Source organism: Haemorhous mexicanus, chromosome 9, assembly GCF_027477595.1.
Source record: "Haemorhous mexicanus isolate bHaeMex1 chromosome 9, bHaeMex1.pri, whole genome shotgun sequence".
In the NCBI taxonomy this organism is placed as follows: domain Eukaryota; kingdom Metazoa; phylum Chordata; class Aves; order Passeriformes; family Fringillidae; genus Haemorhous; species Haemorhous mexicanus.
This window is the reverse complement of record NC_082349.1, coordinates 9,053,901-9,079,774: the sequence shown is the minus strand read 5'-3', so window position 1 is coordinate 9,079,774 and position 25,874 is coordinate 9,053,901. Positions and strand designations below refer to the sequence as shown.

The following is a 25,874-nucleotide window of genomic DNA, read 5'->3' as shown; positions in this document are numbered from 1 at the left end:
AGCATCTTTCATTAATTAAAAAAAGCTCAAGTGCAGATCTGATCTCCCACCCAATTACCTCACTTGTTCACCGGCACCAAGGAACAGCATCAGAAGGGCTGTTCATTACATTTGTGTTTGCCCTGCTCTGGTAAAGCAGCTCCACAGGCTAGAGTGGTGCAGAGGTCACAGAAAAAAATATAGGTAAATAAAGCCTTTTGAGGAAGGAGGAGGAAAATTAAAGCTTTGTTTGGGTGTCCCTGGTTTGGGTGACAGACAGCAACAAAATGAAAGCTGGGACTTTCTTTTTGGACAGAATAAATGTGCTTTGGTGGCTTTAATTTACTCAGACTCCTTTGAAAGCAGCAGCCAAAAATCTGCTTCCTACAAATACATTTGGTTTTGGCAAAGTGGAGAATTCTGCCGGTCACGGTGGCTGATTTGACACAGTCAGGAAAACTAAAGCATGAGAGAAAAGCCCCAAACTGAAGTGTTTGGCACACCAGAAGTATTTATGGAAGACACTCCATTTTCCTTGGAAGCTGGTGCAGTTGATGAGCTGCCCCCTCCGGAGGTCTGCTCCTGCTACAACTTTATGAGGGATAAAGCATTATTTCCCATCAAACAGCTGTTCTTACATCTCTATTTGTGGGAGTTAGATGCTTTTTCAAGAAGTAATAATGTAGCTGAAACCACTGTTTCCCTCCAATTTTAAATAGGTAATTTGACCCCCAATATGAAGTAAGGTGGGAGTGAGAGGGGCCACACTTGGGTGGCTATGGGTCTACACTTCAGCTTAAATAAATCCTGATTATTTGCACAGAGACAGCACAGATCTGCCCAGGTGGTCAGTGACACACCCAGTCAACACTCTTGGGATACAACCATACCACCTGCCCCAGAGTCACTCTGGATTTTTTGCTTTTCGGCAGTATTAGAGGTGAGATCTGAATATCTTCCCTCCTCAATGCTCAGAGGAATAGCAGTGAGTCAAAAATGTTTATTTGGATTTGGTTAGGCAAAAAAAAAGGAAAAAAAGTGATTTAAATTGGTCGAAACATTCCTTCTCAACAAGGAAAACCACCCAAGGGTGAATGGTGGGTCATTCCAATGAAATGAGACTGAAACTGTTCAGTGCAATAATTCTGAAGCTGGTGAATTTTGGTTACTTGCAAACCCTGCATTTTTGGCAAGTTCATCTATCCCCCCTCAGTTCCCAAGAGAATATAAAGCCCCTGCTTACACCTGCTTTGCCTCCAGCAGTTCAGCATTTTTCACTTGTTACATTTCCACTTGATAACCACTTTCTGGACTGAAGGCTTGAGAACAGAATTTGGTGATCAGAGATATTTCCTGGACACAGCTTGCATTAATCAAATTTTCTGTCAAAGAACCATGAAGTTCATGGTGTGTGAACACACCAAGAATCCATATGAAATGTTTATTACTATATATTATCAAAGTAAGACCAAAATGCTCTCCAAAAAGAAAACCCTGTAACTTGTAAATAAAGTTTACACTTCTCTGAAGATCAAAGAGGAAACAATATAGATCAAATATAATCTGCAAATTTGGCCTTCATTTTCTCCCAGCCAGCAGCATTTGGCCAATATTTTGTCCTCTTTGAGCAAGTGCTATTAAAAAGAAAAAGAAAAATGCTTGCCTTATAGGAAGTGCTTAAACAGGAAATTCACCTTCAGATAATTTCCCAGTTGTTAAAAAATTAGCTTTAGCAGAGAAGGGAGTAGTGGAGTGGTGAAGTGCACGATCATGTCTCTTCCTCATGACCACCTTTAGGATGCTGACCCAAGAAGAGCAACTAGCTACCAGCTGAGGTCAAGATGATGCCTGATTTGTAACTCTGATACTAGCTACTAAAATTGAAAAGGAAAGGGGAATAAAAGCAAAAGAGGTCACAGTTCTGTAACACTGACAGTAACACACAGATGATGGGTGCTGCCAACATTATAAACTATATACAAGACGGAGCAGGACTCTTTCTTCCCCCAAAGAATGTAACAACAGCAACAAAACAAAAGGTGAATAAAACACAGTTGGCACCTTATCGAGGGGACGAGGAGAGGGGCTCCTCCTGAACGTTACAGGCTGAACTCATGGCAGTCCAGAGGACAGTTCATCTGTCTAAACACAGATCCTCTCCCCCTTCCTCATTAAATATTTAGTGAAGACCAGGCCAGTAGCAATGTCTGACGCAACCGTGGTGCTAACAGCACGTTAACAAATGCCAAGTTTTCCCTCCAAGGGAGCACCTCACTCCAGGAAGAGGTGGGGGAGCGTGGGGATCCGAGGAGTGCCAGGTGTGGTGCCAAGCTCTGGAGCACCTTCTGACGGGCAGTCAGTTGGGGAGGGTGTCCAGCCCCAGGGACGCCGCGTGCTGCTTCGCCCGGAGCCTCAGGTTCTCAATGCTCGTGGTTTTACTGTTCAGGCTCGGCAGGGAGCTGGAGGCCTGCAGGATGGGGGAGGACCAGACCTGCTGAGCGTGGGACAGCGACTGGTAATAGGACTGACAGTGCAGGGAGCTCAGCGGGGCCATGTTGACGTTCATGCCCAAGTAGGGCATGGCAGACGGTGTCCCCATTTCAAAGGAGGAGTAATGGACCAGGTTGTTGGTGGCTGCCATGTGCTGGCGGAACTGCTCCTGCAGGCGGAAGAGGCTCAGGGGCGAGGAGGAGTAGGAGTGAGTCTGAGCCAGGCCACTGCTGGACGAAGGCGTCACAGTCGCGCCGATAGGGGACTCTGCAGCAGGAGACAGAGGGGATGGGGGTTATTCCTACAGGCTGGATAAGCAGGTGCTCATTCACACCCCAGAAAGGTTTGGGCAGCAGCACGGGCTTGTGTCTTGCACTGGGGGGCACATGAGAGCGGGTGTGACAGCTCACAAGAGCTGAATGTGTGCCCTTCCCATACCTGGCACCTCAGAGTGTAGAAAGCTCTGCTGCTGCTGGGCACTGCTCTCCCCAAGATCTAAACGCAGCAGAAGGTCTTTGCTTTTTCAGTGCTCCAGCTGCAATGGACATCCTGCACTCTGTGGGGCCTGTTCCGTGCTGAGGACAAGAGGACAAGCCTGGGCAGCCTATCCATGAGCACCCACTCCACAGGGAATGTGGGACTATACCCAACCACCATCAACCCCTCTGGGAAGGGGTCCTGACGAGGTCCTGACACTGGTCCAGCCTGCCAGGTCCTGACACTAACCCCCACCAAGATGCTGCCCCTCACCTGCTTTTGGGCTTGCTCTCTTGCAGTTCAAAGCCTTGCTGTCCACACCAGGGCTCTTGTCCACTTTGGGCTCATCCAAGGTGCTCTTGAACTCCTCCTCCCTGTCGGTCTGGTCCTCAGGTGCCGACTCGCTGGCAGACTGCTCCGACAGGGTCAGGTTGAGGTCAGTGCCCACCTCGCTGGGGAGGCTCTGGACCTTCTCAGTGTCCGGGGTGGGAGCCTGGGTCTCCAGCACAGGGGGCTCCATCTTTCCCTCGCTGTGGCTCCCCTCACAGTCCTTCTGCTTCTGCAGCTGCTCTTTCTGCAGGCTGCGCTGCTTCTTCCGGAATTTGGCTCTCCGGTTCTTGAACCAGACCTTCCGTGCCACAAACAGCAAGGGAGAAAAACCAGAGAGAGTCCTGCTTAGGGCCAAATTCAGCATCACTCAGCCTCAGAGCTTCAGGGGAACCCCAGGTAAGGAGGGGCTGCAAGCCCACTGTGCCCAAAGGCCATTCCACTTTGCTGGACCTTAGAGCTTGACTGTTTTTACTGAATCTACAAATAACATTTCAAACAGACTAAAAAACATCTAGCCTCTATATTGATTTTTTAACAGGCTCCACTGCTGATGTGTTTTGGGTTTTTTAGTTTTTTTTCCCCTGAATTGGTTAGGCAGCTCATCCAAAAAGAATCTCTTGCAGCTGTAGTGTCTGATGACATTACATTGGCTTACAGTCTGTTAAGTTTCTAAAACCATTTGGTTATAAGTGTATCAAAACTACGATGGCAACACTCAAAATGAGTCATTACAGGCCTAGGCTGTTGTCTGGGAACTGCATTTAGGAAAGGAGGAGAGAATCCATTTTTTTTTTAACCTAAATCAGTAGAGATGTATTTGAAGAAATATATTAGCAAATCTTGTTTGTTGTTTGCTTGGTTAGATAAGGGAACAAACCATTTTTTAGATCAAAATGCCTTGACACTTACATAAAATAACTGATTTTTTTCCACAACTTTTTCTCTTCGCAGTGAAGAATATTTACCATTTAAAAGACAAGAACTGCTTCACCAGCAGGTTATGAACTAGCACATTTCACTAATTGAAACTAAAAAGCAAACAAAAACAAAAAGCAAACCCAAATCTTGGCCTGAGATGTTACAAATATTGACACTGGTGGAAAAGAGCAGCTGGAATTACTTGGGTCTCTACTTTTTTGAGAAAGCCAGAAAAGCCTCACAAATAAATAAATAAATAGACTTCTGTTGCTGTTTCTAAAATTTCCCCCAAAGAAATGTGAAAGAACAAATGAAAACCAGTGTACACTTCAGACAATCCTAAATTTAAAAAATGTGCGCGTGGATTAGAAGTTTCTTAAGCAGATGTGTGACTTTGGATAATTTTATCCTCCCTGCCCCTGCCTTTGACAACTTTACTGCCCCAAAATCTTTGCTTCCACTGCAAGAATCCTGGAAGGTCAAGGGAGCCGTCAGCCCTCTGGGAGCCCGGCTGTGTTCTTTTAAACATCCCCACTGGCAAACCCCCAGAGGATCAGTACCTGGACTCTGGCTTCAGGCAGGTTTGTGCACATGGCCAGCCGCTCTCTCATCACCACATCTGGGTAGTGAGTCTTCTGGAAGGTCTTCTCCAGGGCCTCCAGCTGCTGGGCGGTGAAGGCGGTGCGACTCCGCCTCTGTTTGCGGTGCTGGGATCCATAACGTGCCTCCAAAATGATGTCTTGAAATGTACAGCCGTTGGAAGACAAGGAAAGTGGCCAATTTAATTATTGGAATTTGTACGCTGACAGTCGAATAAAGCACTTGCACACATCAGACAAAACTTTGGAATGTTTTTTCCATTGCTTTAGAGCTAGTAAAACACGTACATATGGATTTTACTGGTTAACTGAGGTGTCCAAAGAGATAAAATCATAGCAGAGGGGTTAAAGCTAGATGACCTTTGAGATCACTTCCAGCCCAAACCATTCTATGATTCTAAAAGCCTGTTCTGGAGGGAGAACCTCTTTCTGTGACAGCTGTGAAAGCTGTTGAGATTCCAGTGCTGAATTTGGCTGAAATAACTCAGCCTGCTCCAACATCAGTGGGGCAGGACATGCAGATGCCCAGACCCTACCATGGCATAAACACCTTCCATTAAGAAACACAACTGAAAATGATGTGAGGGCATTCACTCTTGTACTTCTTTAATGTCTTTGCGTAGCTCACTGCAGTCTTCAAGGCATGATATTGGAGAGCTGTTCTGGGCTGCAGTTCAGAGAGCATTTAATCTCATGTGCTTTTGTGCATTTTGCTCCAAAGCACATCCTTTACTGAGCACGGACACTCTCCAGCATCTGGGGTGGAAACACCAGCCAAGGCCACGTCCAGCCCCACTGGTTACAAGCCCAGAGCTCATGTGCTGAGCTCTTCTCAGCAGAGCACCTACTCACAAGGTCTGACTTTGCAACCAAGTTTGGAAAATTGAGGGCAGAGAAGAAATTCAGACTGGGGAAAATCTGAGGCCAACAGTAAAGGGCTTATTATTTTACCAGAGGGGTTATTATTGCACAACAGTTAGTGGGAGTAGAAAGATCTTAAATCAATGAAAATAAGTTACATGAAAATGAAAAAAACCCACCCTTTATTATGCAAGTTGGGACATGCTGTGCTACAGCCCTGGAATGAAACAGTCTGGCAAGAGGTTTGCTCTCATAGAGGAAATGCAGAAAGAGCAGTGTCTGGTATCATTTTTAATTTGGTTAAGAATGTGACTTCCAGTGGAAGAGAGGAATGAACACACGAGAAAACAACAACAGAACAGAGAGAAAAGCTGGCACTATCAGCACACGGAGCCCGATGAAGGCTCTGGCCGCTGTTTGTTTGTGCTTTTGTCACGAGCGTCGTGACATGAATCCAAACAACAAACAAAAACCTGCTGTCCCCCAGCACCACACAGCCAGGCCTCAGACCCACTGGCTAACGAGCATGGCAAATCAGCTTTGCACTGCTCAAACATTCCTTTTCCAAAACTTCCAGCTGTTCCATTCTAGGTCAGGACTCGCAGCGCCCTTCTGGGGGATTGCCAGAGCTGCGTGGTTTTGGCAACCTGGCAGAGATGTGATCAGGCTAAAGGTCTTTGACAATATAGAGCTGGTTGCATACAAGAGAATTTTGTGTTTGAGGAATCACAGCTCCTTGGGGAGTTCAAATGCTGGTGATAAAGCTGCCCCTGTGGAGGCAGAGGGACCATCCTTGTGCATCCAGGCACAGCTCATAGAGCAGCCAGCGAGGAGAAGGGATATTCCAACACAAGAAATGAAATTGAAGCTGCCCCAAAGCATTTTTAAAAGCCAACATTTGTGTTTCAAGTACACAAAAACAGGAGAAAGGGCACTGGTTAAACACCCTACCTAAACACCCTACCTGCAGGCTGGAGTATTCCCAAATTTCTAGAGTAGAGGTTAGACCTACCAGCTCCCCAGAGGCAGCAGCTCATGCATTAAGTTTGGCCACTCCAGCGAGAGGCAACCAGCAATTATTTTAGTGTTTTAACTATGTTTTCAGGCTTTGTGCAAGAAGGAGAATATAAATTGCAGGTGAGGCTTTGCAGCTGCCACCAGAAACCTCTGTTTTCTGACTTAAGGTCATTTGCTTTTGTGCTGCTTTATTCTGACTGTCCCTGGAAGGCAAATGAGATCTATAACCTGCACTGAAAGATATTCAGAAGTAACAGAATGTGAGGCAACTGCAGAGGAAACAGCTCGTAGGTATATAAAGCCTACACTGCCAATGATAAGCAGACAAGGGGACTGTGGGATTTAATCTGGAAAGTCTTCCAGGTGGGTTATTAATTTTAAAGATAAGAGGTCAGGAAACCAATTGAATCTTCCGGTCAAGAATATGAGAATAGTTTTTTTATTCTTTTTTTATCTTCCTCTGCTTAGCCTAGTTAGGGCCAAAAACATTAAGTCCTCCATGCTCTACTCTAAAAGATAGAGATCACAAACATCTTTCAAGAGATCTTTGCAGTTAGAAAAGGGGCACCTTGAGATCCAGGGTCTGCAAGGGACATTGCAGAGTTCAGGCCATCTGCTCCCATCTGACAACCTGCATCGTGAAAAGGGGCATGGAACAAGGACAGTGCTCTCCCCATCACTCTGCAGCCCAGCAGCAGAGCCAGGAGAAGAGTCCAGGTCTCTTTGATTCCACTCTGGCTGTTTACTGGTGAAGACAATGATTCCTGCAGTGTCCTGTGCCTCCCAAAAGATCCCACAGGCCACTTGGAACCATGCTAAGAAGGTCACAAATAGCAGCTGGCTAAGGGAACATTGCTGGCACCAAGATCTGACAGCCAGCTGTGGCTCACTGATCCAAAGCGTCCAAGACCTTTATCATGCCTTTGTGGACTGCCCACCTAGGAGGACCTTCCTGAAACTTCTGCATCCTTATTTTGGCTTAAGCTGCTATTTATTTATTTATTTTAAATATTTAACAATATTTATTTAATAACTATTTAATTTTATTTAATAATATTTATTAAATAAATATTTAATAATACTTATTTTAAGCTGTTATTTATTTTAAGCTGAAATTTAGCCCACCAAAGCCGTCTGGACAGGTAAGTTTTCCCACCTACTCTAGACTGGAAGGAATCCCTCTACAATTTTATTGGTTTATTAACTTTAATATCAGACAACTTGAAAGCTATCTTAGAACGGATACACATTTTTAGGCAGCCAGGGAAGATAATTCCATTCTGGGGAAGTTTCTAGAATCACAAATATGGTAGCTTTTTACTTTAGCTTCCACATCCTGGTTGTCAGGTCTGCTTTACATCACTGCATCCAAGTCCAGAGCAAAACAGTGATGTTGCAGCTGTTGATCACTTGCACTGCAGGAGCCTTTGACAACCTCAGCCAGGTCTGGATGTTTTGTGGAGGGCTGAAATTTAGAGCAGATATATGTGCCCTACCACACCAAATATTCCCAGGTCTCCATCCATTATTTTTGAACAATTACCTCTACCAAATCATAAAATACTGCCTGGGCTTTGCACTTCCTATTAATGAGAGCATCAGTGCAGTGCTGTCACAGCCGTGGCAGAACACAGAAAACCAGCTGAGATGCTCTGGACCAGCAGCTCCTGTCCTGCTGCCCCACCATCAATGGTGCTGTGTAAATGACACTGCCTGGGTAAAGTCATATCTGACTCAATTTGAGCTAAAAAGCTGTTTTATGGAAGGCAGCAGGATCTGCAGGAAAGTGTCACCCAAGGCAAGGTCTAGGATCCCCAGAGAGAAATAGGTCAAGGTGAAACCCAAATAAGATTCAAATGAAGATCATCTCCCAGAGAGAAAAAGGGGTTCTTAGGAAAGAAGTGGAAAATAGTTGCAAGAAGAGACAATGTGGAGAAACAAGCTATGGCCTGGGATGGCAGGAGGTGGCTGTCAGAGAATGCAAGACCTGGGTGCCTGAGCTGGGGAATCCAATTTACTTTGTGATCACATTCACTCTGCCCTTATTTACTAACAAGAAAGGGAAATTCTTTGCTGTTTTCTGTTCACTTGTTAAAAAGACATTTCAGGGTCTTTTTAATCCTCTCTTTTCAATCCCATATAGTGGAGCCACATCCCATCTCTCCCCTGAGCTTCCCAGCTGTCTGAGGCCAGTCTGAAGCAAGGTGCCAGCACACAGTGGAGGGCAGGTGTCACCTGAGAGCCTTGCCACAGGGACAGCACCAAGGAGCACACCATGCCCCTTGTCTCTCTCACACTCCAGAGGAGTCCCACTCAACACAAACAGCAAGGAATATTTTTGTGCTGGGATTTTGGTTCCTTTGCGCGTGCGGATTTTTTGTCGTTGCTTTTTTGCGGGGTTTTCTGGGGTGTTTTTGGGGGATGGGGTTTTCAGAGCCAGGCAAGGGCGCTTGCCATGGGTTGTTCTTACCAGCCAGTCTCTCAGCCAGGGTGAGGGCGTGCACGGAGGGCCGGTAGTCGGGGGCGTGCTGGGCCTGCTGGGCTGCCTGCTGGTGCAGGTTGTACATGGCGCTCAGCGAGTTCATGGCGTGCAGCGAGTAGCCGTTCACTCCATAGTGCTGCATGGTGACATCAACCTGCAAAACAACACCCACGGGAGACAGGGGCTTAGGGACCTGCTGTTCCAGCTGCCTGGTGTCTCAGCAGAGCTTTGGAAATGCTGAGCTCAGGAATTAAGTGCTTCATGCGAGGCTCGTGTCTGACATCTCAACTCCAACAGGTTCTGGGACAGGAATGGAAACATCTTCTGTACACCTGAAGCACCATCAACACAAGCCCAGCTTCCAAACTTCAAGCCCAGAATTTGACTATATCTCACTCACGCTGATCAAAATATGGGAAATTAATTTGTTTGCATACCACAGTACAGTTTATCATATTACAGCAACTTTTAATACATTGTCCTAGATCTATCCCAGGGCTAGCTGGGATTTTGCCCCTATCACTGCCTACAGTGGACTATTTGTAATCCCAGTGCTGGAATGTCAAATAATGTTTCTCATCTGAACTCACTCATTTATAATTTGTTTCCATTCATTATTCATTTTTCTAACAGGTCTTCTTAAGAAAACACAAATGACACGGTGGCGGGGGGTGGGAGAAGAGCATGTGGTGAAAAAGAAAATAAATCTGCACCATAATAGCACCAAAAATGTTATGGCTAAAGAGGGAATAAGTTTTGCAATAAATACTGACATTTCATAGCTCAATAGCAAGGAAATTATTTCAGAAAACTAATGGCTTTTTTTTTTTCTAGCGTGGGCTCTGCGTGAAACTTCAAGCTCTTTTTCCTTACAGACCATCTGTAAAACTGAGCTAATATTGATCTCAAAAGCCAAGCAATGCTTCATTCATCCCTGTTGTAAATGACTGAGGGCCTCCAGGATGTCGTTTCTGCAGTTTGTAAGACATCAGAAAGGAAGTTGTGAAACATTAGCTGCAAAATAAATTTTTTAAACCACCGTTTACATCAGCAAGTCACCATCTGGAAAGTCAGTGCAATGAACAAATGCTCAGGGAAAGAGGGTCAGCCGGACTAACTAAAGGAAAGCAGACATCTTTTCAGGCAGCCTCTTAGAAAACAATTCAAACACTGGAGGGAGGTGATGATTTCAGGAGAAATGCCCATGGTTATAGGAGGAATGTGATGCATTGAACAGTGAAAATTTGGAAGAACAATTATCGGCTGTATTTTCTGTTCTGCAAAAAGACCTTTTTTTCGCCATAAATTTATTTATATTTGCCCACAAATTATTTATACCATGGAGGGATAGACTCGTGGTGAAGAGGCAGAGATGGAAATGAGTTGGTGCCACTGCCCTTCTTGCTCTGAATTCCTGTTCTTTCCACCTTGATGTAGGAAGTACAAGCATGAAGTGACCTTGTGTAACAGCCAGAGACCAAGCGGGAGTTCCTTAAAAAGCAGCAGAATTTAGGACAGCAGGGTCTGGGGCATCTCATGGCTTCACCCTCACAAGCATCTCTGCACTGTGGTGCCCTGGAACAGGGGAGGGAAACATGCAGCTGAGTTTGGTCAAACACTCTGCCAGCCCAGGGATGACCCTCATGAATGTGAGTTCTGGTTTTGGTATTGTCTTCTCAAAGAGGCTGCAGAAATTATAAACCTGTAATTTTGGAATTTAGCACTCTGCTTCGCTCCTGTTTCCCCAAGTCCCTTGTTTCATTTCATGCATCATTTCAGCACTGAGTGCCAGTGGAGGGTGACAGGTCCAGGTGTGGTGACACCACAAAGATCTGGCACACACCCTGATGCCAGCTTCATCTGCTTTGTGTCTGCCTGTTCACCCACTCTGGACTGACTCCCCATTCTTCTAAGGTAAAATGTGAAAATGGACATTTTCCAAAGCTCACAAGCATGCCATAGTTCTGCTCCAATGGAGCTTAGGGAAGATTTAAGCAATGACAAAATTGTTTGCTGGTTCTCTGATCAAGGTGATGGACTTCATACACTAAGAGATTTTTGGCATTCTTATCTATTTTCCTCACAACAGGGTTCACAGCAAAATTACAGCTGTGATGTTGCTTTCAGGGACTGCAAATTTTTCTGCTAGTGGCACGTGTTAAGGGACATGTCCCGGTGACATGGCCACAGAGGTCATCTCCCATCACCTGGGAAAGACTGCCCTGTGGTGCAGCCTCACCCCATCCTTGGTGTGGTTCATTTCCCAAGAGCATCATACCACCCAATACAGTTGTTCACTGCCTCGCTGTCACAGACAAGGGCAGGACTGGCTTTTCTGGCCAACACAGGCAGCAAACCAGACATTTGCAGCTTCACTCTGCCTCCTCCCCTCTCACCACCTCACTTGTGAACCAGCTGGCTGGCTGCACCAGCTTTGGCCAGCGGGGTAGAGGTCTCAAAGCTTATTAAGTTCCTGCGTGTCTCGTGAAAACCATTTGAGGACACAGAACCTATTAACTGCCCTGGGCTGCTGCCAGACCTCTGTCATTAATAGAGGCTGGAGAATCCACACCGGGGCTCAGCCTTGCCAGGAGATACGTGGGAGGCCAAGTGTCTTTGACTCCCAACTCACAGAAACGCCTGTTTTTCTTTTCTAATCCCCCTTGCATGTCATCGGCTGTGCAGCAAGCTGGCACATTAAAGGAAAAGCGAAGAGGGAGAGGAGGGGAATTTTCCCATACCATACAGTCTTCCAAGGACACTGCCAGTGGTGTTGTGTCTGGAGCCCAGTGTTTCCACTGAAACACTTGCTCCAGGAATATTTCGGTGGTTTTGATTGTTAAAAGATGATTTTATGTGTACATTTTTGGCCTAGAAGAAAGCGCATTTAAAAAAAAAAAAGAAAAAAGAGAAGGACCTCATAGGGGTGGACTCAGGATGGGAGTCAGTGCCCATCACAGCTTTGGTGATAACTGCCTGCTACGCTGCAGTGCAGACAATGGGCAGAACTTCTACTCACTTGTGCAGCAAATGTATCATCCCAGATTCTGTATAAAAAATGAGGGAATTTACTGAGCGAGACGGTTCAGCCGGGTAAGCAAAGTTAACTGAGACCACAAATAGCTCCTGTTTAACTGTCAGCTCCGAGCTCACTCCAACCCCAATAAATTAAATATTTAAAAGACATCATGCAGCAATTTTTTATAATGGAGAAAGCCATTCATCAAGCCACTGCTGTGTTTCACAAGCTGTCGAATAGTGCTTACACTGGTTAAAATAATCTTTATATTTCATTAAGCAACCAAATAAGCTGATCCCTTCCCACTGGCTGTATAGATGGTTTTAATTTTCAAAATCTGCAAATGCATCTTTTATGTCTCTGCGTGGCTGGAGGGCCTCAGGAACAGCCACAGCCAGAAGCAGGATGAGAGCAAAGTTTGAACTCCTGCTTTCTTGAAGGGTATGGGCTTGAGCAGCTGTGGATAAGCTGGGAGGGTTACAGGGTCCATCCTGAAAGAAAGGGGATTCCTCATCCTGATTTTGTGCATCAGAGATCAATGAAGAGTTAGGAGCAGTGAAGAAAGGAGATGGAAGCTGAGGAAAGGTGCAGGAAAACAATAGTGATAGAAAAATGCCCCTGCTGGGAGCCTGTGGGCTAATGCTGCAGTGCTGGCTCAGCACAGGGGGTGGATGCTGCAGGCAGTGCCTGGGCTGGCACCTCCTGGGCTGGTGCTCTCTCCCTGCACGGCGCCTCAGGGCAGCAGCAGAGACTCTCCCACCCCCAGCATCCCAATCCAGCCCTCTCCCAGCTCCCCACATTGCTCAGCACTGGCTGTGAGGTCTCCTTGCATGCCCTGCACCAGACCCTGCCGGGGCTTCCCCTCCTCCTGTCTGTACAATTCTGGCATTGCTACCCCAGGGTCAAAATCCCTCCTATGGCTTGCACCTCTCACTTATGTTTTTGCTATGGAAGGCTCTTGGATGCTGTGCCTACCTTTCTTCCCAAGCCTGCAGACTTCTCATACCTCAGGGGCCGTGTCCTGCCAGGATCCAGCCTCACAGACAGCACATGGGTTTTCCCTAGCTGTAACTGCTGCTATGAGAAATCCAGCTTTCTCCATTCCTGCATTGCTTTGAGGCCAGGCATTGCAGGATTCTGCCCATCCTATCTAGGGACCCCAGCACTCTGTATTCAGCTGCTGCTGTTCAATCTGATGCAAAACAATCTGCAGATTTAGCAGCCAGAAACAGGAACCCTGTCATGCCAGGGCAGAGCTGCACTGCTCCAGCCAGACAGCTCCCCCCATCCCTTCCCAGCACTGGCCTTGGAAACCTCAGGTTCCCCTGAAGCCATACAGCACAAGCGTGGTGCAATCTATGGTGCACCCTGTAACAGCGTGGCATACAGGGGAGATCTGACCCTGGGTTTTAATATTCTCAGCTTTGTACAAGGCTTTAAGCTTCCCTATTTAGCTGGCAACTAGTTTTGTATAATTCTGCATGTAATTCTGTCCTGAGAGAAGGTGTGAAGAGAGACCCATGCATTTCCTCACCAGCTGAAAACCCCGTTCCTAGTGGCTTCTGCCTAGGTGGAATTCAGGCAGGTCTGAGAACAATTTAAAAAATGAGGTTGAAGTTTTCTGAAAAGCACCTGGCAAGAAAACATCCATATTTTCCCTTCTATCAGGAAAAAACCAAACCAACAAATCACCAAACCAAAATCACAATCAAGACATCTGCCCTTCTCAAGCAAACTCTGTCAGGTGAAATGAGGCTGGATGTAGGACATGCAGCTTTGCAGGGGCCTTGGACCATTATCTCTTTTCCCTCCAAATGGTGAGTCATCCCAAATTCAAAGAAATACTGAGACTAAATTCACTGATCTACACAAGACACTCAGGTGCCATCACATGGAATGAGGTAATAAAAGCCATGAGCTAGAAATACTGAATGATTCCTAGAGGTTGCAAGAAGAGGATGCCAGTCTGCTTCTGACTGCTGGGCACCATGGGGTGTTTCTTCATCACTTCATCAAAGCTGTCCCCAAAATGGGAGGGTTGGTGATGGCAGAGAAGGTGTGTGAGGCTTTCTTTATGTGGGAAATAAGCTGTACAAAAAAAAGGAGAGGAGAGAGAAAGAGAAAGAGAAAGAGAAAGAGAAAGAGAAAGAGAAAGAGAAAGAGAAAGAGAAAGAGAAAGAGAAAGAGAAAGAGAAAGAGAAAGAGAAAGAGAAAGAGAAAGAGAAAGAGAAGAGAAGAGAAGAGAAGAGAAGAGAAGAGAAGAGAAGAGAAGAGAAGAGAAGAGAAGAGAAGAGAAGAGAAGAGAAGAGAAGAGAAGAGAAGAGAAGAGAAGAGAAGAGAAGAGGTAAAATCTGGACTTTGGGAAGTCACCTTCAGAAGGGAATTTCAACAGTGTAATTCATTGCTTATGGAGAGATTCACCACCAATGCATTTAAAGTTTGGAAGAGCGTGGCACAGCCTCTGGTCTGTGCCCTGATGCAAGGCACAGCTTGAGCACAAGGAAAAGATCAGTTAAAAAATAAATAATCAAGCATGAAACAGAAGTCTGGTGCACTTGATTGGTGTTCAGGGTTCTTCAGGTGACAGAAAAAAAATAGGAATAGCCCTGTCAGGTAAAAGGGAAGTTGTGGTCCTGAGCTTAAACACCTGCAAAGGTGCTACAAATCACTGCTGGTGTTTATGCAAAGCACAGGAACCCACTGCTCATTACTAACAGGGAAAAACAGCAAATGGTTTGTGCTGCAACATCCTTTCCCCCTTATTACCACTGGCAAAAGACATCACTGAAAATAGAATCACAGCAGAATATTCCCCCTCACCTCCCCCGGAGCTGTTCTGGGTTATGATTTTATGCTTTAATTCCTTATTCAGAAACACTTCAAATCAGAAAGATAAGTAACAAATCTTTGACTCTGTGTAACTCACATTCTAGGAAAACAGGCTCACTCTATAGACAGACATTGGATTTATATGTATTTAGTATTAAATGAATTACATACCTGGGGGGTTATGAATGAATGAACTTGGCAAGAGGTTTTCTTCAATCTTTTTTTTTTTATATCCCTAAATCTTTTAGATATATAAAGGCCCAAAATAACATAAGATAATAACCAACTGATTTGGTATTATACATTAACCAATGTTATAAATCAGTTTTGTTCCTCATGTGAGATTACCAAATATCTAAGGAAACAATTTCACCTTTGTAGTGGATGAAATATTGTAATTTAAATACTGTGACACATCACAGTTCCTCATTCAAATGTCAAAGTCTGAGAGCAGCATGCACTATAAAAACAGGCTTCCAAAAGACTTTCCTTGTAACTGAAATAAGGAACTGAGAACAGCTCCCAAAAAATCCCCTGCAGGACTCTGCATTTCTAATCTTCCTGACATATTTTTACCCCTGTGAATATTCCTGGATTTAAATAAAGTTAATTTCTAAGTGCAGAGAAAGCTCATAATCAAGCAGGATCTAGTTAAACCTACGTGACAGTGCACCGAAAGCCAGACCTGACCAATTACATCAATTCTTGTAGCTCACACTCAGCTATTCCTAGTGACCTTGGTATAAACAAAGATTTATTTTTTTCCCTTAAAACCAGGAGGATTGCTAGCAGTTGAAATCTGGAAATACTTCCAGTTAGGGATAGCAGCACCAGTTTTGGGTAGACCTTGTCAAATAATTGACTCTGAGGCTGTGCTGATGATGAGCACAGCAACTGTGTTTGTAATGCTCATCTATTTGCAGTGGAAACATAACAGGATGCAAGAGGGCTCATAATTTTTGCAAAGAAGTTGCAACATTTTTTCAAAGAACAAGAAAGTTTTGTTGCAGGATCCCAGAAATTCTCAACACCAGGTTGTGAGCAGCTGAGGTAACAGGGCTTGTCTGACAGGGGTAACCTGCACCATTTGCTGTGGTTTTTATTTAAGGCTTTTGTGAAATCATTGTTTTTCACCCAAAAGATAACGGAATTAAGTGACTGATTAGACACTTCCTGGCAAAAGACTTTTCAATGCCTCTGTTAGCAGAGGCATTCCTCAGAGGGCAGCTTTCCAGGTACAAAATAAAGAAAATAAGATAAAGACAACCCTAAAGGCTCAGCTTTTGAGTGGGGGATAAGTTTCAGGGCTTGGAGTGCAGCAGCTTGCAGTGTAGAGCCAAGAGTGGCATCGCTAAACATCACTGTGGTGCAAAATCCCTTGCTTGTCATAATTTGCACGAGACAAGCAGTGCTGGCAGACCAAACCAGGACAAACCTCCCTTCTCCCCTTCAGAGCAGCACTCAAACCTCAGTGGAAGCCTTGGAAATTACACTGAAGTGGAGCATTTTTCTGGAAAAAGAAAAGCTCTTGATAGCAAGATCACTTTGACTCTTGTTTTTTCATCTCATTCTGCTTCCAGATCAGTCAACAACAAATATAACAACAAAAAAAAAAATCATGCAGTTAAGATTTCCTGTCATTAACTGCAGAGTGGAAACTGAGCCCTGCAGCCCAGCTCAGCCCAGGCTGCTGCTACAGGCTGCACATCCGTGGATATGGAATGCGGTCGCATCCCGCTGTGCTGCCCACCTGCTTTCCCCTCTCCAGACCTTACAGCATCTCTGCCTCTGCTCTGCCCTGAATTCAGAACTTGGAGTAAGCCTACAGCACCCTGCAATCTAACTACTGAATTCATGAACAGCTTAAAGGGTTTATCTTTGGTGTTGCTATGAAAGGAAAAACAACCAAGTACCTGCTCAGTCCTTCGCCTGGCTTCTGTGAAACAGGCTTCCTTGAGAAGCATCATTTTGTTTTCCCTAACACTGGCCAAGGGTATTTTCCAAACCAAACTCTGCCCTTTCCCAGGGCTGCTGGAAGCATGAGGGTGGCTCCCTGCTTGCTCTCTGCCCCCCAAACAGCTTTTGCCTGCAGCATACTTGATTGCAGATTGTTCCCATGTGCAAACTGACTGTCTCGGAAGGCAGCCTCTTGGGAATTCTGGTTCAGGATCGCCCATCCCTGGAAGATGGAGCAATATCCTGGAGGATTTTACCCATGACAGTCTCATTAAGAAGACAAGGATCTACAGTTCTGTGTCAAAATATGTTTTTAAGCCTGTGACCCTTCCTGTGTCTATCCTGAGCACCACAACCACAACGCTGATCTGACAATCTAACCCTGAGCCCTAACAAGGGAGATCAACCCTGCAAGAAATGCACAGATAAGCTTTGTAAATATTTTCTGAGGCAGTTTAAGACATTCCCAGCTCCTCTCCTGCTGCTCCCAGGTGCTGCCAGCCTGGCAGCCAGGCTGGCAGGAGGGAATGCGGGCTTGCCCTGGGTAATGCCTCTGCCCAGATGCTGAGCTCCACGGGCAGGCACTGGGATGAGGCACACAGGGAGGGTGATTTCTCCCCCCACCACTACTACTCATCAAGTAGAATGTAAAAAGTTGAAGCTGTGTGTTCTGGGTGTTAAGCTGAGGGAGTTTGGTACCCACACGAGGAGGGGAGCAGCGTGTCTGTGAAATGCAGAGTTTCTGCCACACTGCTAGAGTTTAACCCTGCTGGCACAAAAGGACTTTGCTAGGTGCTCTTTTAGCTGATAAGATGTAGGGTTGTGAGGTGATGATGCCAAGTGCAATTCTGCTCAAAGGTGATTTTGAGAGATGGAAAGAGCAAGCAAAACTTAAAAGCAACAGAAGCTGAGAGCTGAACTCAGGATGTTTCCGCAAGTTCAGCTGGACTCTGCCTCTGCAGATGATTCTTGCAGCACTCCAAACAACAGTCACAAAACACGGGATGGCAACTGCTCCTGCTCAGACTTAAATCAGCCATAAGGCAAAATGACAGACAATCCCACCTTGGCCTAAAAGGGGAAATAAAAAATCCTGAAAAGCAGCTCCATAAGCCATGCAATTGTGGAGGGTTTCTAATACCTTAAAAGAATAAATCCGAAATGGAAAGTTTTTCTTTTCTGCAAGTGGTAACACTAGTCTTCATCCTACCACTAAAAAAGACGCTTGAGCTCAGTGGCTTTTACAAGGAGGGGCTGGGATGGGGGAAAGATTGGTGCCTTAAGGCAGGGCCACAAACTGGAGTTAGTGGCAGCAGTGCCAGGGGCTGGGGAGCACCACGGGCACATGTAAGGCTTCCTTTCCCGTAAGCGTTTGGATCCCGACACCGAATCCAGCGCGGCTGCCAAGGCAAGCAATGTACTTTGGCCACCGGCAGGTGATCTGTGCTCTGAAGAGCCGTGTGCTGTAAAGCAGGCAGAGCTGCTCAACATCTGCTGGGTTTTGTGGGGAGACTGAAGTCCCTCAGCAGAGGCACGTTCACCACCTCGGGCTAACGCATGCCGAGAGCTCCCAGAGCTGCTCTCTGCTCACTCCTCCCGGCACGGCTGGAAGCACCAGATTTCCACAGCTCCCTCGGGAAGAACATTTCCTCCCTGGCGAGATCCACCAGCTCATCTCCCCCAGCGCAACTGTGACTCTTTCTTTGGAAGATCCTAGGGGACTTCCCAAGCATCACACCCACACCTCCAGTTTTACAGCACCATTTCTCAAATCAGTATTTGCTCTGGCCATACAGAGGCTGCTGCTGGTCCTAAGAGAGCTGTGCCAGCTACCCACAACTCCTGGTGCAAATATCTATTTCCCTCCCCTCGGAGAACTGCTGGTCCATCCTGCTCCAAGCCCTCCCTCAGAGACTCTCCTTCCCATGAGCTGTAATCCCACCAGAACACCTATAGGAAACAGAAGAAGTCTGATCCAAAGCCTAATGAAGTTAAAAGGAAAAAAAAAATCAATTTCAATAACTCTTAGAGTGAAATAAACTGACAGGAAAAGACCCAGGGTTTGGCTAACCTCAGTGCACCATGAATTAATTCTTGACTATTTGGCTACATTTCCAAATTCTCCACCAGCACATTTTCATGGAAATTCCCCCAAAGTAGATCAGTTTATTAGTAGCTGTATAGGATTGGAAAGTTTGGGATTTATTGAACCCCTGTTCTTCAGCATTTTTCCAAATGAAGTAAGGTAGCTATAAACATTCTGTTCAGACACAAGCTCTGGAAACCAGCACTCAACCTTTTGAAAGGGTTTAAGCCCAGCTGACATTCGTCATTGCCTCAGTAGAAGCATTTTCAACTTGACAAGCTGAATTTTGAGATGCCCCTGAAAAACCACTGGAATCTTAGAAAACGTGGACTACTTCTAGCTGAACACTTTACCCATAGTCCAACCAGTGAAACCAGTAGGGAGATATATCAGAAGAGCTGGTCCAGGACCTTCTCTGCAGCAGCTTTTTTCATCAGGGCTGGTTGTGAAAATGAGAGATGAAAAAGAAACTGTTCACTCCGGCTTCTTTTCATCTGATTTCCCTCTTTCTCGGCAAAATATTCTTTTAAAGGATAAAGACACTGGGAACCAAACCCACTGCAGTCATTCCCTCTACAACTATATTGTGCAAAACTTGCCTGGCAAGCCTGCCCTTCTGTGATTTGTGGGAAGCTCCTCTGTTTCTTTGGTGCAGGCAGTGACACCGGCACTAAGGAAAAGCAACATCTGCACCAGCTCTGTGAAACAGAGCTGTGCCTTCTGATTCGGCAGTAAGATCACTTCTCACGTGTGTGAGCATGAGGAGAATCTCCCATTTAGACATCAAGATCTCTTTAAATTAGCAGGAAAAGCTGGAAAGCTGATCTAAACAATCTTTCTGTGTACTGGCAGTATGATTTTGGGTGTATTTCTGCATTTATTATGTTGGCACAATTTAATACAACCTCTCATCAGTCACTGGGTAACTCAGGGTTGAAGCCACTCTTACCCTTTCAAGAAATTTGTGCCCATTGCAGTTCTTAGTTAGAATGGAAAAACTGAACCTAGAAACGCTACCCAAAAGCCAAAAGGTTGTAGGTCCAAGTTTCTCTGGCTGGGGCAAACAAGGAAGTGGGATTGACTTGCACCAACTTACTCATGGGTGAAAAGTGAATCTGGAAAGGATAAGCTAAACAGCCAGCAAGCCAGTACTGAGACGTGCTCAGGAGAAACACAGAGCAGTGAGAAACCGCAGACTTACTCTCTGCCTGCCACTGCATGGGGGGTGTGGGCCGGGAGGGTGGAAAACCTCTCATCCTCAGGGTGAGTCCCATCCTGCTCTCCCTCGGACGGGCAGGGCAGAGGAAAAGCCTGGTCTGCACTAGGGCACCCCGTAGGACACCGCCTTTGCCCTTCATCGAGAACACGACCCACGTCCTGTAGTTGGATGAGGTTCCCAGCAGGATCAGTTGTCCACGGCTTGGAAACTCAGGGAGGAGAGGAAAAAAATTAGCAGAAATTGCTTGAAAAGCTGAGAAAGGTGGGTGCTGAAGGTCATCCCCGCAGCCCTCCTGGCTGAGCCCCGGGCAGGCTGGGAAGTGGCCAGCGGCTACCCCGGCCTGAGGAGGGTCTCACCCGACCCAGCTACGAGCAGATTTTGCTACTCTTTTGCTTTGTGTTCCGTGCAGAGGTGAGGGAGAGAGGGAGAGGGTAAATAAACCCCAAACCCTCCAGCCCTGCCTTGGGGGAAGCGGGAGGCTACTTCAGACAAAACTGTTATCCATTAACATCCAATTATCACTTGGTCCAAGCCATTAATTATAAATCAGCCTCCTAATTGGGATAATTAGCTCTCTGCTACTTAATGTAGTATGACTGATGCGTTTGGAAAGAAGGTAATCAGTCCATTTGTTTAGCGTCAGGCGAACAAATCCAACTCTCATGGTTTAATTTCAGCCGCAGCCTTCCCAGCGCCTTCCCCCCTCGGCCCACCATCAGCATTCAGAGCTCATCGCAGCTCCGTTAATTGTTTGGGAATCACGGCAGGGATGGGCACACACATCTCCGCAGGGCTTTCGGGACAGCAGCCCCCAGCCCGGGGATGCGACCGGACTCGCCCCTCCCTCGAGGGGAACTGCTGGGATTTTGGGGAGAGGGTTAATTAGAGGGGACGGCTTTGAACCTGAGCGCGACCCCACAGTTGGGATCGTTCCGGAGCCCCCCGTCACCTCGGCCGGGCCTCGCCTCCAGAAACCATTTCAGGGAGAGCGGAAAAACTTTCCTCTTTATTCCCTCCCCCCCCCGCCCCACTCCTTTTCCCCACTTCCCCTGGATGTCTCATTAAAAATGCCGGCTGCTCGGCGAGCCGCCGATAGCTGCGGGACATGATTAGATATTTATTACTGTCATTTACATGGAAAACTTGAGCTAACCAAGTGGAACTGGAGGGGGCCGCCGGAGGGGACGGGATGAGGCGGAGCGGGGACATTTCTTTTTCCCCGGCGGAGGCGGAATGCGGGACGCAGGCGGAGCGCGGCCGGCTGGAGCAGAGGGTGCCAGGACAACCCCGCAAAGCCTCCAGCCAGGGGCAGGGGTGTCGGGCCGAGCCCTACCCGGGTCTGCGGCTGCGGTACCACCTCGCTCCGGCCGCGTTTCGTTTCCAAAGGCAGCGGGCAGCGCTCGGTGCGGGAACCCCACTGGGAAACGGGGGATGCTGCCCCCTCCCTCCCTTCTGCTGACGGCCTCGCCGAGGCGACCCTCGGGGACACCAAGGACCTGTCCCGACATGCGCTGACCCCTTTTTTCCCCCGAGGCGCCGGAGGTCGCCGCCTGGAAATAAATGGAAAGCGCAGCCGGGTAAAGCCACCGACCGCGGGGACCGGACGGCTCCGTATGGGGCTCTTCTTGTCCCTTCTCTCCCCAGATAAAGGGACAGGCACGGCAAGTGTCGCAGTCAAACCCCACTTCCATCGGAGGAGAAACTTCCCCGATGGCCTTGCTTTGGGCTAGAGCAGCCCATGTGTCCGGTCCCCCGCAAGGCTTTCGGGAGCTCACCCGCACCCTCTCCTTGCCCCCTGCAAGGGGAACGGGTCCCGGGTGCCCCGGGGCAGCCAGCACCGAGTGGGGACACCGACTTTTTTCCGCTCAAGTGCTGGCCGCGGCGGAGCACAACCCACCCCCCTTCCCGATCTGTTATCCCATGGCCCGAGGGGCGACTCTGGCGGAGATGTATGAGATCTCTTGCGGTAAAAATATGCATGCGGATCCCCATTTGGTTAGCCCTATAATGGAGGTGTAAATAGGTTTCGACTGCGAAGCCCTTAATTTATCAAGAAGGGCTGACAGCGCAGGTCCGGGATTTATACACCCCTTAAAGAGGGAGAGCGTGGAGGGCGGCCGCAAAGACCGGCCTGCCAGCTCCTTACAGGGGGCTTCCCGTCCGTTCTGCCGTCTAACCTCGCAGAGGGGTGATGTGGGGGTGCGATTTGTCCTAGAGAGGCTTCCTAGCGCTGCCGGCATCTTGCCGTCCCTTCCGCACTCAACTTCCAGCCGCACCAGACAGAAAAACAAATCCCGGAGCCATCCCGAGAGGGGCCATCTCCATCGTCCCCGGCTCCCGGCCCCGCTCGAGGTTGTTTTTGCCCTCGGCAGCTCTCCCCAGGCTGCGCAGTTTACTAAAACGTCATTATGTAAATGGGGGAAAAGTTGCGCTCTCCTCCCGCGGAGCCCGGCTCACGGAGGGATGCGCGTCCCCCACCGTTCCCCGAGCCGAGTTACAACCCTCGCATCCCCGCCAGCTGCCCAAACCCGCACCGGAGCGGGCTGGCACTTGGAGTCAATAGGAACGAGGCCCCGAGCTGGTAGTGGGGGTTTGCAGTATTTTTCTTTCGCGGTAGTTTGGATTTTTTTTTTTAAGTGCGGTATACTTCAAATAAACAAGGAAGGAAAAAAAAAAAAAAGGAAAAAGAAAAAGAAAAAAGAAACAAAGCGGGACAGAGAATTTGCGCTGAAGCCTCGGCCGGGTTTCTCCTCGGCGGTGCGCGCATCCCTGCCAGCGGTCCGTCCGCCGGCCGCGTATTCCCCCACGGACAGGCTCCCCCTCCTCGCAAGCAATCCCCAAAGTCCTCTTCTCTCCCCCTCGGCATCCCCAGCTCAACCGGACCCGCGCTGCCCGGGGGTGCGGGGGGGTTCTTACCTGGGGCGGTGGGGCAGCCTCCCGGCCCGCCGTGGGAGCGGGGACACGCGTGGGAGCGCGGCGCTGCGCCCCGGCCCGCCCTACTCCATCCGCCCGCGCTGCCTGCGCGCTGCCTGCGCGCCCGGCGGAGCTGCCATCTACCGGGAGTCAGCATTGGAGAAGGATTTTTAAAAGGAGCTTCATAGCGACCCGGGAGCTACCCAGCAAGATTTTCAATGGTCCTCCACCCTGTCAATCAAAACGGGGCTGCTGGTACACCCCCCACCCCCCCAACACTTCTTACTAGTCATTTACTCCAAGCCGAGGTGTAAACGCCTAATTAAATCCCTGGAAGCGGACGGGATGCCGGTGGAGGGAGGAGGGCTAGAGCCATGACCGGGGGGGGTGATGGGGTCCGTCAGGCACTGGGAAGGGAAGCCAAGCCGTGCCTCTCCCCGCGCCCCCCGCTCAGCACCGCGCTGGATGAGACCCTGAAGTTCCCCTCTCCCCCGACGGCCCCCGGGTGGTGATGCTGGTGGGGGGATAATCTCCCAACTTTAATTACACAGCGGCCGCGGCCCCCCACCCTCCTCTCGGCCGCCTCGCTATCCCAGCTTTGTCTGCTGCAGCCCTCCAGTACTCTTTAAAATGTTGGGGGAACGGGCACGGTCATAACACGGAGAAATAAAATAGGAGCGGTAGAAGGAGCTCAGAGGAGCGTTGGGCGACGGATTCGCCGCCCGCCCCGCCGGGAAAGCTCAGCCGGGAGCGCACACGGGCGGCCCTGGCGGGCCAGGGGAGCCGGGGAAGGCAGAGGGAGGGACAGTGGGCAAGGGGGGACCCCGCGGAGCTTCGACGGGCAAGGAACGAGCGCTTAACGCATCTCCCCGCTGATGATTTTTATTTTATCTTTTTCCCCTGAAATACTTTTTTTTTCTTTCCTTCGGTATGTAAAAAGTGGAAATCCAGCTTTTCCTTTCCTCGTATTTCCTTTGTATTTCCCTTTTTACTCTCTCTGCGGGATTTTCGCAGGTACCTTCCCGTCCAGCGGCCGGGCTGGTTATCTGGCAGAGCTCACTAACTGGAGCGGTGGTTGTGTTTGCTTTTCAGCTTTGCCATGCCTTCGCAGCAGAAAGAGCAGTTTAAAGCCTTTAGAGAGATTGCTAATAGATGCCAGTTCCTTGCCTTTAGATTCTCTCCCAGCCCAGGAGGATTTAGGATGGGATTGGGAGACGAGACGCCATTTCAGGCTCCAAAACACCCTGTTTTAAAATGACTGCGGGTAAGAGGATTAAAACAATAATACCCTTCTCTTCTTGAAGGTTTTTTTTTTTCCTCTCTCCCTCCTATAGAAAAGATTTCTTCTCCCAGAGCAAAACCGTTTAGACAGGAATTAAGGGAACAAGAAAGAATAAGGGGGGGGGGGGGGGGGGGAAGGACCTTTTAATTTGAGCTTGATATTTTGTACAAATTCTGACCAAAAGAAAAAAAAAAAAAAAAGGGCTCGGTCTGTCTCGGGACACCAGAAGGTTCCAAGTGCCACTTTCTTGTATTTATTTTTATTGTATATATGTATTCTTTTTTTTTTTAAAACAGAGGTTATGGGATACCAAGTGATCGTCTCGGGAAAGAGAGGGAGGGGGTGAACCTATTGAAATCTATTCCAACCTATTCGTGCCCTCTCTCCGCCGTCCCGTTCGCCCCCAGGAGCGAGGAGAGCCCCCCGCCCCGTGCTTCCCCGGCACCCTCGAAACCCACCACCCGCTCTTGGCCACGAAACCGATTGGGAGAAACTCGGCGCACTGATCGCCGCGATCTCTTTTCGGGTACGTTTTTCGGGGACCCGACCCCGGGCTGGCCTGGGCAGCACCCCGCACAAACAACGCGGAGTGGCCCTTCTTGCTTTTCTTGAGGTGCCCCTGCAGAGGACACCAGCAGTGCCACCGCCCCCCGAGTCTGGCACCGGCACCTTCCCTCCTGCCCTGGTCACAACGACTTGGAGCGGGGCACGGCGGGGAGCCGGCTGGCGACGCTTCCCAAAATTCAGCGGCCCCCTTGGAAGCCCCTCCTCGCCCCTCACAGCCCGGTCGGGAGCAACTCCGCGGACCTGTAGCACAAACATCAACCCCGGGGGACAAAAATCTGCCCCAAAGCCGGCAAACTTCGCGGGGCTGCTGCGCTCCGAGCAGTGGGGAAGGGGCTCCCGTGAGCCGGGGGCTGCACCCGTCCGGGCTGGGACAGCGCCTCTTCTCAGTTGTTTCAGAATTGTCCTTGCAGCCGGGCACGAATTCCCAACCCCTGCGACCGCGATGTCACCATTGTCTCGACTCTCTGCTCGCTGAGAGCACGGGAGATTTTGTAATGACTTCGACGAAAAAGATTGTTTTAATTCCTCCCTTCCCCTCGAAGAAATAATCAAGAGTTCCCCCTGTCTTCAGAATATCTTCCCGAGCTCTCCAGCGACGAGATTCCTGCCGTTTAACCAGCCCCCATGAATAAATAATTGCGTTTAATTCGGCGTTTATTCGCAGAAACGAGTAAACAGCGCATTTAGCGCAGCTCGGAAAAGTGACCCCAGTTTGTCCGCGGGACTGACTTATGGCATCTCCCCCCGCCCCGAGGTATCGATGGGGCAAAGCATCAGGGAATCGGCACCACTCGTGTCCAGATTACAGGGGTTTCTCCTCCAAAACGCGGGGAAGCGACGGAGGGATGCG

General features: G+C 48.4%; 1 protein-coding gene across 1 annotated transcript; it reads right to left on the bottom strand.

Moving 5' to 3' along the window:
• Positions 1 to 2,134: 2,134 nt before the first annotated feature.
• DMBX1 (diencephalon/mesencephalon homeobox 1) lies at positions 2,135 to 23,332 on the bottom strand. The gene is given in 6 exon segments (XM_059853496.1): positions 2,135 to 2,736; positions 3,220 to 3,574; positions 4,755 to 4,933; positions 9,142 to 9,307; positions 23,179 to 23,233; positions 23,235 to 23,332. Coding segments are annotated over 6 exon segments (1,254 nt in total). The 3' UTR covers positions 2,135 to 2,335.
• Positions 23,333 to 25,874: the final 2,542 nt, after the last annotated feature.